The 13,734-nt window shown below is 41.9% G+C and overlaps 1 protein-coding gene across 30 annotated transcripts in view; it reads right to left on the bottom strand.

Annotated features, from left to right (window-relative positions):
* LOC109889671 (CUGBP Elav-like family member 2) overlaps window positions 1-13,734 on the bottom strand; it is a 69,090-nt gene that overhangs the window by 27,619 nt on the left and 27,737 nt on the right. For all 30 annotated transcript variants that reach the window (XR_004209764.1, XR_004209769.1, XR_004209770.1 and 27 more), the window contains exons 2-3: window positions 10,506-10,705; window positions 2,300-2,382 (exon numbers count right to left, since the gene is read on the bottom strand). Coding sequence is in view for 10 of the 30 variants with exons in the window: in XM_031823195.1 (XP_031679055.1) it covers window positions 2,300-2,382; window positions 10,506-10,705 (283 nt within the window). In the remaining 20 variants the exon portion in view is untranslated. The remainder of the gene's footprint in view (window positions 1-2,299; window positions 2,383-10,505; window positions 10,706-13,734) is intronic.

Here is a 13,734-nt window from a genome sequence, read left to right as displayed (position 1 = left end):
CGGTACTATGGTATTCTAATAATGTTGGTGCCATGACGTTTTGGTAGCACGATATTAACATTGAAAGTCAATATATATAAAAAATATTTAAATAAATAAAAAGAGTTCTTAACAGGGCCAAAAGTAGTGCACTATATAGGGAATAGGGTGCCATCTGGGGGGCAAACAATGTCCACTGGTCTTTAAAGTTGTCATTTTTCACTTAGGAATGGAATGCTAGCCATACCGTCCAGCATTGCTAACATGTTCCAGAAATGAGGGGCCATATCTGAGCAACAGCTTGAGCTTCAACAAGAAGTTGGCAGAGAATCCAGTCCATCTGCAAATGACATATTTCCACCTGCGATTTATTTCCCCTGGCTCTTCCACTAGATCCCTTAATACGCTGAGGAAGAAGTGGATCTGAAGAGCTAATCTTTTGGATTAGATATCTACACCTGCCATATTGACACAAAGAAGCCAGAAAGGGAATAAGACAAATATGGAGTGAAGTGGCTAGATTTTAAGCAAGGGGAATTAGGATATGAGCAGAGGGCAAGATTTCAAGTTAAATTTATTTGTCATGTGTAAAGACTAGATATTTTACTCACTTCTTGCCATTTCTATAAAAACAAAAACTGGGGAGGCTGGCTGTATGTAATGTTGTTATTATTCAAGAGAAGGGGACCAAGAGAAATAGACAGGTGAAATAAAGATATCATGGAAGTTGCTTGGCTTCAAGTTTATTTACCAGGTGTTATGATGACATGATAACATGGGAAATCTTGCTCCCTCATTTGAGTGCTCACGATAAAAACAAAAACAGGAGAGGCAGTTATGAAATGTGTTGTTTTTCAGAGAGTAGGGAACTAAAAGAAATAGACAGATGGCCCTCTCGGTATGGGGACTGGCGTCACTTGCCAAGGAGAGGAAGGCACAGGAGGAGGGAGTCCGTGCGACAGACCTACCTGGGTTCAAATACTATTTAAAAAAATAATTCAAATACTTATTGTATTGGATTTAGCCTGCCTGGAGGGCCAGATAGGCGGGGCTCCGGGGTGTGCACTTGTGACTTTTCTATTGGTTCCACTGCAATAGGCAAACTCAACCATGCAGAGATCAAGTATTTGAAATGATTTCAAATAGTATTTGAACCCATGTTTGGCGACCGAAAGGGACGCAAGCTTTTCCACCAACGAGCCGTCGGACTTCAGTCAATGCCAGGAGCAGCATGACTGGCTGTGGTAGGGTTCGGGAGCAGCTGTCAAAATACATGCACTTGATTTGAAAATGCGTTAACTGATTAATGACACCAAATACAGTGCTATTTATACTCTAGGTTTGTACAGTATGTGTTCTCTAGTCGCACTTCGATCATCACGCTACTGACAATTTCAGGGTTGGGGGTCAATTATTTTTCAATTCAGGACTCAAATGGAATTCACCCCAACCCTGAATGGTATAATTAGTACAGGTCTCCCTTTGCTTATCACACAGGTACAAAATTCTTCAACACTTTCTCCTCATTATTGGAAACTGAAAAAGTCAGCCGAGTGGAGTTATTGATTTAATTGAAGACTGAGGTAGTTTAGAATTGATTTAATTGAAGACTGAGGTAGTTTAGTATTGATTTAATTGAAGACTGAGGTAGTTTAGTATTGATTTAATTGATTGGAAGCAGATAAAATAACATAGGGGACAGGGGAGGCAGATTTACGAAGCTTTAACAAGCAATTGCACTTGTTCCAGTTGACTGAGCTTTAATCTTTATCAGATAAATCAGGTTAGAATTAAGACTCCCTCTGTTTCTCTATACAGCTGTCGCCCTGTTTTCTCTTTCCTTCTCACACTCCCTCCATCGCTCTCAGCAGATTCCATTGTTAGGAGCAATATTCTTCAAACACTTTCCTTTTGTATTCCTTTTTAAATATTAAATGTAGTTTTGCATCTATGATTCACGAGGACAAGTACAATGAATAATTTGTTCCACTTTATGACTGGGTAGCTGTGTGTGTGATTCAGTGAGTTGGCTAGCTGGGCTCCCCTCGTGCAAAGCACCCTTTACCTGACTTTCCGTGTTTGGGTCTTGGTGTGCACACAACTGTGTGGTTATTACTTCATCAGAAGAGGGAGCAAGGTTCAGGTCAGTTCTTGTGGATGGGAATGGCATGGCAGTGCCTATACGGTGTGTGTGGGCTGTGGCTATAGTGAGCTCATTAGGTTACATCCATCCAAGTGCAGTCCACAGCAGCAACACAGGGGAGCAATGAGGGGCTAAAGGCGGCACGCACACAAACACACACACTTCCTGCTTACTCACCCCTGTTAAGGTCTTTATGTTGTGCAATGCATTCTGGGCCTCCAGGGCGGCTTTTCTGGTATAAAACGTTACAAAACAGCATCCTGCAGAGAGAGAAGGGGGGGGAAAATGTTTTGAATTTAATAACAGAACAATCAGAATAACGCAACATTAAACACAAGTGCTGTTTCAAGACAAGGAATGGAATCACTATTAACTGTTGTACATACAGTACACATACTGCACAGCATGCTAGGTGCCTATACAGCACACGCACAGCATTTGCAGTGAGAGTAGGCTATGGGCAAGATAAGGAGATGGGCTGATGGATCAGGGTCATAGTTGACACTCATGACTGTACAGTACTGCCACAGAGAGCAGAGCAGGAGACCAAGAGGCTATCTGTCTGTCAGGGTCACTGAGGTGTGGCAGAGAAAGGCTACAGTAAGGCTGAGTAGCAGGCAGCCACTGTACTGACAAAACTATTGAATGGTTCTCTGTTACATAAGTGTGCATACACACATAGGCAATACATCCACAGACACGATAAGAATGGGAGAGGGAAGGAGAGAGCAAGCAAGCAATAGAACAAGAGAGGGCGATGTGGAGGGGTAAGAGAGGAGACAAAAAAAATAAGAAAAAAATACTCTCATCCTTCAGTCCCAGCAGACCGCCAGTGGCGTTCCAGCCTGTCAGTTTCTCTAGGCTGGCAGAGAACACAAAACACACACAGAAGTGGAGAGCGCACACACACACACACACACACACACACACACACACACACACACACACACACACACACACACACACACACACACACACACACGGAAGTAGAGTACTGCAGCGTCTCTGACCTACATAGTGTTGTATTGCTGCTGCTTACTGTAGAACTCCCTCTCAGGCTGTGCCGTGCCGTGCGCGTGAGTTATAATGCTACTGTGGAGGGGAGTGGAGCTCCCCCTCTCTCTCAAGCCTCAAGTGGGAGCTGCGATATGGAAATATGCATCGAGCTGCTCCGTTCTCATCTCTAAGAGGCTGCTTCAGTGTTTCCCCTATATTTATTTAGCAGCGGTGGCATATGAAGATACGTTTTATATACAGTACCAGTCAAAAGTCTGGACACCTACTCATTCCAGGATTTTTCTTGATTTTTACTACATTGTAGAATAATAGTGAGACATCGAATCTATGAAATACCACATATATGGAATCATGTAGTAACCAACAAACTGCTACACAAATCAAAATATGTATTATATTTGAGATTCTTCAAAGTAACCACCCTTTGCCTTGATGACAGCTTTGCACACTCTTGCAATTCTCTCAACCAGCTTCATGAGGTAGTCACATGGAATGGATTTCAATTAACAGGTGTTCCTTGTTAAAAGTTAATTTGTGGAATGTCTTTCCTTCTTAATGCATTTGAGCCAGTAAGTTGTGTTGTGACATGTTAGGATTGGTATACAGAAGATAGTCCTATTTGGTAAAAGACCGAGTCCATATTATGGCAAGAACAGCTCAAATAAGCAAAGAGAAAGGACAGTCCATCATTACTTTAAGATATGAAGGTCAGTCAACACAGACAATTTCAAGAAATGCATCAAGCGCTATGATGAAACTGGCTCTCATGAGGACCGCCTCTGGAAGACCCAGAGTTACCTGCACTGGAAGTTCATTAAAGTTACCAGCCACAGAAATTGCAGCCCAAATAAATGCTTCACAGAGTTCAAGTAACAGACACTTCAACATCAACTGTTCAGAGGAGACTGTGTGAATCAGGCCTTCATGGTCAAATTGCTGCAAAGAAACCACTACTAAAAGGACACCAATAAGAAGGGCCAAGAAACATGGCCAATTGACATTAGACCGGTAGAGTGTGCAAAGCTGTCAAGGCAAAGGGTGACTATTTGAAGAATCTCAAATATAAAATATTTTTGATTTGTTTAACACCATTTGGTTACTGCATGATTCCATATGTGTTATTTCATAGTTGATGTCCACTATTATTCTACATTGTAGAAAATAGTAAAAAATAAAGAAAAACCCTGAAACGAGTAGGTGCTCTAAAACTTTTGACCGGTAGTGTGTGAGTGTGTGCCTGTATATACACTACCATTCAAAAGTTTAGGGTCAGTTAGACATTTCCTTGTTTTTGAAAGAAAAAGGGACATTTTTGTTCATTAACATCAAATTGATACAGTGTAGACATTGTTAATGTTGTGAATGACTATTTTAGCTGGAAACGGCTGATTTTTAACGGAATATCTACATAGGCGTACAGAGGCCCATTATCAGCAAACATCACTCCTGTGTTCCAATGGCACGTTGAGAACTAACAATTGCCCAAATTAAAAACTAGACAGGGAGAATAAAAAATTCCATAAATTAAATGGCATGGGGCTCCCATTGATTTCGTTATCATGGTTGAGTCACTGAGATGGCAAAATACATGGCAAAATGTGTAGAATTTCAGCTACATTTTGTCATGGGCCACCCCCCCACGCTAACTTTGCCACCACTGCAGAGTTGCACCACCTTTCCTCTCTGTGTCGCTCTCTCTCCCTCTCCGCTGTTCAGTGCTACCCTCTAGCACTCTGCTGACGCTAAATAAACCATGAATCTTTCTCGCTCTTTCACAGTCTTCCCTCCGCTCTCTCACTGTGCTTCCCCTCCCTGCTGCATAGAGGCTAAATAATCCATAGGGCTAAGAGCTAAGCATGATGGTTATCGTGTATTTATACCCTGCAGTCAGATACCCTGGCATCATCATGACCTAAAAAAACAACGCTACAAATTTGACCATTCTCAAAATAGATAGGGGCGAGAACAAACAGACCCAAATTGAAGTGGGGATTTAAAATGGATTGATTCCAACAGAATCAGGAGGACTCATACAAAAGCAAGATGGATGACACAAAGAGGAGGGGGAAACGGTATTGAGGGGTGTATTATCGACTTACACACGGTGCTGTATATTAGGCTTAAGCAGTATATCGTATATACCGTATACCGGGATATTTGGAAATAGCCACAGGGTGGTTTTTCAATACATTTTCATATTGGTAGTTAGTTACTTTTTAAGTAAATACCTGCAGTCAACTTGTGAAAAACGTAAGGGGATAAAGATTGCGTTCTTAATTTTCTCCTGTCACATTATTTTACATTATGAAGCTTACCGTAGTTCCCCAGAACAGTGTAGCCAGTAATGTGTTTGTTTGTAAATAGCACAACGGGAGAAAGTGGGAGCAGGTGAGTCCAGCAGTGTATTGTCAGGGTCACGTTTTAGATTCAAGTGTTTTTTTGCTTCAATAGAGTGATCAGGGACATGCAACTAGTTTTCCTTCACAGAAAATACATTAATGAAACACATTCGGCAGAAAATAGCTTCATTTTCATTAGATGACAACAGAAGAGCAAAGCTATTTGGCTGGCAGCAACACAAGTAAACGAGCGTACAATGAAAGAGCAAAGCTATTTGGCTGGCAGCAACACAAGTTAATGAGCGTACAATGAAAGAGCAAAGCCTTCTTGGCAAAAACAATGCATGGCCATCATATTTCTAATGTTTATCATAGAAAAAAATGTAGCTGGCTACATTTCCTTATGTTTTGCTTTGGCTGGCTACAGCGAGAAAAGTAGTTACACATCATTTTATGTGCTCTTAACCAACCTTTCTATTTAGTTAGTTTTTTCACTTTGTTTGTTACTTATTTTGCACATAATGTTGCTGCTACCATCTCTTATGACCGAAATTAGCGTCTGGAAATCAGAACAGCGATTACTCACCTGGACGAAGAATTTATCTTTAATGAGTGGGACTAGAGGGATTTACTCCTGACAGCCGAACAGGCCCTCATCTTTTCATTCTCTTTCTCCTGCGAATGACAGGGATATCGCAGAAGGAGATCGGGGTGCCTTGTGAGGATCCGCCGACGAGTGGCTAATCTGCCGTTGCCATCGGTACTATTGGGTTATACACTGTATCGGCAGGATAGAACAGCAGCTTCTGGTAAGACAAGGGGATGTCTATGTGTATTTGTAAACAGCTGGTGCACGATATCTAAGGAAGTCTCGAAGGTTTTGCTTGCCTGAGGTAGAGAATCTCATGACAAGCTGTAGACCACACTATCTACCTAGAGAATTTCTGTATTTTTCGTAGCTGTCTACATAACATATCTACATACATATTGATGCCGGCACTAAGACTACACTCAATGAGCTGTATATCACCATAAGCAAACAGGGAAACGCTCATCCAGAGGCGGCGCTCCTAGTGGCCAGGGACTTTAATGAAGGGAAATTAAAATCAGTTTTACCAAATTTCTTCCAGCATGGTAAATGTGCAACCAGAGGGGGGAAAAAACAACAACTGTAGACTACCTTTACTTCACACACATAGACACGTACAAAGCTCTCTCTCCCTCGCCCTCCATTTGGCAAATATGGCCATAATTCTATCCTCGCACCAGTGACTAGATCAATAAAAAAAGTAGTCAGATGAAGCAGATGCTAAACGACAGGACTGTTTTGCTAGCACAGACTGGAATATGTTCTGGGATTCTTCCAATGCCATTGAGGAGTACACCATACCAGTCACTGGCTTCATCAATAAGTGCATCGATGACGCCATCCCCACAGTGACCGTACGTACATACTAGAGGTCGACCGATTAAATCGGAATGGCCGATTTTCAAGTTTTCATAACAATCGGAAATCTGTATTTTTGGGCACCGATTAAAAAAGAAATAAGTGTATACCTTTATTTAACTAGGCAAGTCAGTTCAGAACACATTCTTATTTTCAATGACGGCCTAGGAACAGTGGGTTAACTGCATCGTTCAGGGGCAGAACGACAGATTTTCACCTTGTCAGCTCGGGGGATCCAATCTTGCAACCTTACAGTTAACTAGTCCAACGCAATAACGACCTGCCTCTCTCGTTGCACTCCAGGAGACTGCCTGTTACGCGAAAGCAGTAAGCCAAGGTAAGTTGCTAGCTAGCATTAAACTTATCTTACAAAAAACTATCAATCATAATCACTAGTTAACTACACATGGTTGATGATATTACTAGATATTATCTAGCGTGTCCTGCGTTGCATATAATCTGAATGAGCATACAAGCATACAAGTATCTAAGTATCTGACTGAGCGGTGGTAGGCACTTTCGTGCGTTTTGCCAGCAGCTTTTCGTTGTGCGTCAAGCATTGCGCTGTTTATGACTTCAAGCCTATCAACTCCCGAGATTAGGCTGGTGTAACCGAAGTGAAATGGCTAGCTAGTTAGCGAGCGCTAATAGCTTTTCAACACTTGCTCTGAGCCTTCTAGTAGTTGTTCCCCTTGCTCTGCATGGGAAATGCTGCTTCGATGGTGGCTGTTGTCGTTGTGTTGCTGGTTCGAGCCCAGGGAGGAGCGAGGAGAGGGACGGAAGCTATACTGTTACACTGGCAATACTAAAGTGCCTATAAGAACATCCAATAGTCAAAGGTTAATGAAATACAAATGGCATAGAGGGAAATAGTCCTATAATTCCTATAATAACTTTTTACCTGGGAATATTGAAGACTCAAGCTTTCATATGTTCTCATGTTCTGAGCAAGGAACTGAAACGTTAGATTTCTTACATAGCACATATTGCACTTTTACTTTCTTCTCCAATACTTTGTTTTTGCATTATTTAAACCAAATTGAACATGTTTCATTATTTACTTGAGGCTACATTGATTTTATTGATGTATTATATTAAGTTAAAATAAGTGTTCATTCAGTATTGTTGTAATTGTCATTATTACAAATAAATGTATAAAAAAATAAAATTAAAATAAATAAAACACTTTTTTTTTTTTTATCGGCATTGGCTTTTTGGGTCCTCCACTAATCTGTATTGGTGTTGAAAAATCATAAATCGGTCGACCTCTAGTACATACCCCAATCAGAAGCCATGGTTTACAGGCAACATCCGCACAGAGATAAAAGGGTAGAGCCGCCACTTTTAATTAAGGAGCAGGACACGAACCCGGAAGCTTATAAGAAATCCTGCTATGCCCTCCGACAAACCATCAAACAGGCAAACCGTCAATACAGGACTAAGATTGAAACGTACTACACCAGCTCCGACGCTCGTATGATGTGTCAAGACTTGCAAACTATTACAGACTACAAAGGGAAGCACAGCCGAGAGCTGCCCAGTGACACCACGAGCTAAATTATTTCTATGCTTGCTTTGAGGCAAGTAACACTGAAACGTGCATGAAAGAACCAGCTGTTCCAGACGACATTCCATAAGCAACGAGCGTAACAGGAAAAGGCAGCCATACCCAACTCTCTGGAGATCGCATGGGCCTCAGGTGTAATCCATGCTTGAGACCTGGTTTTAGGAATTCTAATTCTAATGTTGATGAGTGATGATAAATAAGGTAGATTATTCAGACATGCTTTGTAGACAAACACGAGAGCATGTTGTTCTTGTCTCATGGACAGCAAAGTCCAACCCACATGTTGATATAAAAACAGTGGTGAGTTATGTAGCTAGCACCCGTAATAAACCTAAGTGCGCAATGATAAGTAGCATCCAGCGGTTTAAGTGTGGATGCCGTAGCATGCGGGTAGATAATATCCGAGAGCCAGTACTGTTCTTCCTTCAGAGAAGCATGCGTCAAAACTTTGTTCATTTACACAATGTCTCTCATTCAAATTTGCTTGTAAATGTCCAAACTCACCAAAAATTACATTCGGTAGCACCTACACCTTTATGAGCTGGATTGCCTGTCTTTAAAATTCATTTATTTTCATTGGCGCTTGTTAGCATACTTAGCTAGCAGCCTACATTGAAATTAGCTATCACTTGTGCTAATTTTGTTATCATTCAGGTAGACACTACACAATTGGCTTGTTTTTTAGGTTTTTGGCATTGCCTTGTGTACTAAGCCGGTAGTACGGTATATCCCGTATGAGAGAAGGACAGTATGGTGATATGAAAATGTGGATACCGCCTCAACCCTACTCTATATTAAACAGCACTCAGGAGACACTGGTCTAAGTACACAGAAGACTGTTTTTGACAGACGCCTGGGTATACATGTACTTACAAGTTTATACAGTGGTCTAATAAGCAGATGAATTCTCATTTCAATGGGGGGTAGGGGGAGGTTCAATTTCAATGCAGTCTCTTGCTTAGAACAGTGCAGTGTAATATCACCACAGCTCAGAGGTACAAAGTTGGGAACATACCTGAGCAAATTCCAATGACAACTCTCCAGCCTGCAACTGTGAGATTAGGCCTAGCTCCCCCCTCCATTCATCCCTTCCTCCCTCCCTCCCAGCTCTGAGCACTGGCAGTAACAGATAGACCAGACACAAAGTACCAACATCAAAGAGAGGGTTCCACAATCCACATCAAAACCACCAGTTGGAGGATTAAGGCTTTCAAACCTTATTGAATCCCTCACATCTGGTTTGAGACAGTGAATTAAATAATGGGAATACGCCTGGCCGCCATAAAACATATTTTCACTTCACAAAGACCATATTTACATGTGGTTAATTCCAGAGGGCTGGGCACTTTCAGTGGCATGCACACGCACCCCACACAGTCGCAGAAGCTTTCAGAACTGCAGGCTTCTACTTGGCCGTCTCGGCTAATTGCGAGCCTAAACAGAACCGCTCGACTCGAGCACTCGAAGGGGAGTGTGTCGATGGACGTCTTAATGGAAAATTGCAGGCAAATAAAACTCCTTCCTCCCGTCTTTCCCTTGCTCACTCACTTCTTTACACATCTCTTAACCATCCGAGGAAATCAAATATGTTTTTCATAATGGACAGGAGTAAGAAGGGTTGCTATTTGGTATAACCCTGAAAACATTACAGAAATGTATTTTATGTTCAAAGTAATAGACTCAGGAATATAGCGCGCACACACAAACAGCCTGCTACGCCTGTTAACACCGACATTGAGTGACAGCACTGTGTGTGTGTGTGTGTGTGTGTGTGTGTGTGTGTGTGTGTGTGTGTGTGTGGTGAGCCACATGCTGTGTGTTGTATTGAAGTGACCTCTTGGCTATTCTTTATTGCTGTCATAAAGCAAAGTGAGTTTGCATGAGCGTGTGAGTTATGACAGCCCCTACACCTCTGTTTCCATCTTCTCTTTGGCTTCTAGGGCCTAGGCTATTGTAATGTTATTTCTGCTGCTATAGAAAGGGTTTTATTAAAGACATTTAAAATTGATTTACCTTTGCTTTGGGGGGGTGTGGCAGTGCGATCTCGGAGGATGTTGATCTGGTGCACGGCCCCGTAGGGCTCAAACAGCTCCTTGAGCTCGGTTTCCGTCCAGGAGCGGGGGATCTGGCCAACGAACATCTTGATGGAGTCATGGTCAGGGGTATCCAGGTTCTCCATAGAACCATTCATCCTGCTGCTGTTGCTGCCGTTGCTGTGGGGGAGAGGTGGAGAGGGAAGAAGGATTTAGTACAATATTTTGTTTAGGATAATTTAGTACCAGGGCCTACCATCTTATTGCTAGCTTTTTGGTGGCGCAGCTGGCTAAGGTGTTTCAAGAGGGCGGTCACGTGTGTTTGCAAGACAGAGGACGCAAGAAACAGTTTCAGTGCGAGCAGGTGAGCAAGGAAGCTATACTGTTGAGCAGCAGCGTGTTGGCAGTTACACGTACAAAAAAACAAAACTCTGGTTGCACCGTGGTATTGGTAGAAAATGTTCTGCAAAGCATTTGCAACATGGCACTAACATCTCCTAGCGATGGGCTAGTTTTTCACAAAAACCTGTACCATAGAACTACCATAGAACACAACTGTAGCCAATCTTGGCTGACGGATGACACACTGTTCTGCAATGAAGCCTCAACAGCTCTCTCTAGGGTAATACCATGGTGTAGCCCAAGGACAGCTATAGTTTTCATTCTCCTCTGGGTACATTGACTTCAATACAAAACCTAGGCTCATGGTTCTCAAACCCTTCCATAGACTTACAGTAATTATGACAACTTCCAGAGGATGTCGTCGAACTTATCAGAGATCTTGCAGCATGAACTAACGTGTTGTCCACCCAATCCAAAAGAAATCTGAGAATGAATTTAGAACAGCTGGGTGAATTGAATTTGAATACCTTATCCAATATGCTTTAAAATAAAGAAAGAAAAATGGTCCTCCCTAATCTTAAAATGGCACCAACTGCCACTGGTATATACCGTATACCGGGGTATTTGGAAATAGCCGCGGGATGGTTTTTCCAATACTGTTGAAATTATTTTACATTTTTAAATACATTTTTCATATTTGTAGTTACTTTTTAAATAAATATCTGCAGTCAACTTGTACAATACTTTCGGAGATAAAGCAGATAGCGTTTTTCACATTATGAAGCTTACGATAGTTCCCAGGAACAGTGTAGCCAGTCACGTGTGTGTTTGTAAATAGCACAACGGGAGAAAGTGGGAGCAGGTGAGTCCAGCAGTGTATTGTCAGGGTCACGTTTTAGATTTAAAAGTCAAGTGTTTTTTTGCTTCAATAGAGTGATCAGGGACATGCAACTAGTTTTCCTTCGCCGAAAATACATTAATGCAACACATTCGACAGAAAACAGTTTCATTTTCATCAGATGACAACAGATGAGCAAAGCTATTTGGCTGGCAGCAACACAAGTAAACGAGCGTACAATGAAAGAGCAAAGCCTTCTTGGCAAAAACGATGCATGGCCATCATATTTCTAATGTTTATCATAGAAAGAATATAGCCAGCTACATTCCTTATGTTTTGCTTCGAAGAACATCTTGCGCTGTCTGATGATAGAATGCCCACTTGTGATTTTTCAGAGTGGAGAAGTGTAACAGAAGCACAAAATTAGTCTGATGCCGAGCAGAAATATTAAGAAACATTTTAGATCTGCGTTTACAAAACGCAGCAAGATATTTCTTAAGTGCTTTATCTTTTTTTAATGTGTGAAAAACACACCAAAAATGTTATTCGGTTGCTCATACCTTTACATGTATAACTTTATGAGCTGTGTCGCCTGTCTTTGCAATTTGTATATTTTGTTTGCACTTGTTAGCATATTTAGCTAGCAGCCTCCATGAAAATTCACTATTACTTGTGCTAATTTTGTTAGCAGTCTGGTCTGGTAATAGATGACCAATGGGCTTTTTTGATTTTTTTTGGAGCCCTCGTGTACTAAGCTAGTATTACCATAAATCCCAGCATGCGAGAAGGATGGTATGACGATATGAAACTCTGGATACCGCCCAACCCCCATTTATATAATTGAATCAAGGCTAAATGTGCTAGTGTTTGTAAAAGTGTCCCGTTTTCAGTCAGTGTGAATTGAGTTAGGTCATTGGCTCCTCACAAAAATTGGAGTTGATTAGTACCAGGTGTATTAATGTGAGTGGGAGAGAGGCAGTGGCTAGTTAGACAAGGATGAGATGCGTTTGTATTGTTTCAACAGTAGTCAGGGATTTTTTCCAATTGTGATCCTTGGGCAGGCTGCCGAATTTTTTTCTCTTCGGGTCCCCCAAAGTACAAACAGCGTAAAAAACGATATATATATATATTTTAAAGTCACCGCCAATATGGGGTCCAATAAAATTCTCAAACAAGCCGACAGTGCTCATTGCCACGCCCACCACCCAAGCCCATTTTTGATCCAGAATAAGCCCTGGTTGTGTACGTTTAATCCATGTTTTAGCCTTTCAGGGGATTTGTTTTGTGCCTGATGAGTCTTTTTTTTGTATTTCATTCACCAGCCAACAAACAATGCAATAGTACTTTGACTACCGCTGTTTTAAAACAAACAATTTAGAGAGACAGTAACACAAGAGCCACACATACAGCTCTCTCTCTACCCCTCAGTGGGTCAGCGCCATGCTGCATGGCCAGGCTCTGAGAGGGGATCAGCATTCTCAGGGTGATTAAGTTAGGGCCAGCCTTAAAAAGGGACTGATGGAGTGTCCGCAGGCCAGACCACTGAGGCCAGGCAACGTACCACAAAGTCTACCACACAGACCATCAGAAGCCTCTCTCAGACGCCCACTGAGCCAGAAAAGCAAATATGCAGCAGGCCAGACCAGGCAGGCAGCATAGCGTAAGTATCACACTGTGCCCACTGCCTAGACCACTACACACTAGAAGCCTCTGTCAGCACATGTCCACACTGAGGCTGAAGGGGCAGCCTCTTACAAGCGCTGACCATACATACACACACACCCCCCCCCCCCCCATACATAAGTGATTTCAATGAGTCTTTCTCCATTCTGATTAATTGTTCTATACTGTTCAAACTTCAACCCCACCAAAAAATGTCTACACTTTCATAAATCTCTGCATTTCCTGCACTCATTTGAGATCCTTTATACACTGTCAAGTACGGCTGCACGATATGGGCAAAAACAAATCTAGGCCATATTTTTTAACCAAATGTTGCAATTGTGATTTAGAGCAAAACATTTGGATA

The sequence above is a fragment of the Oncorhynchus kisutch genome, linkage group LG4, assembly GCF_002021735.2.
Source record: "Oncorhynchus kisutch isolate 150728-3 linkage group LG4, Okis_V2, whole genome shotgun sequence".
Taxonomy (NCBI): Eukaryota; Metazoa; Chordata; class Actinopteri; order Salmoniformes; family Salmonidae; genus Oncorhynchus; species Oncorhynchus kisutch.
The sequence above is the reverse complement of the archived record's forward strand: the minus strand, read 5'-3'. Positions and strand labels throughout refer to the sequence as shown.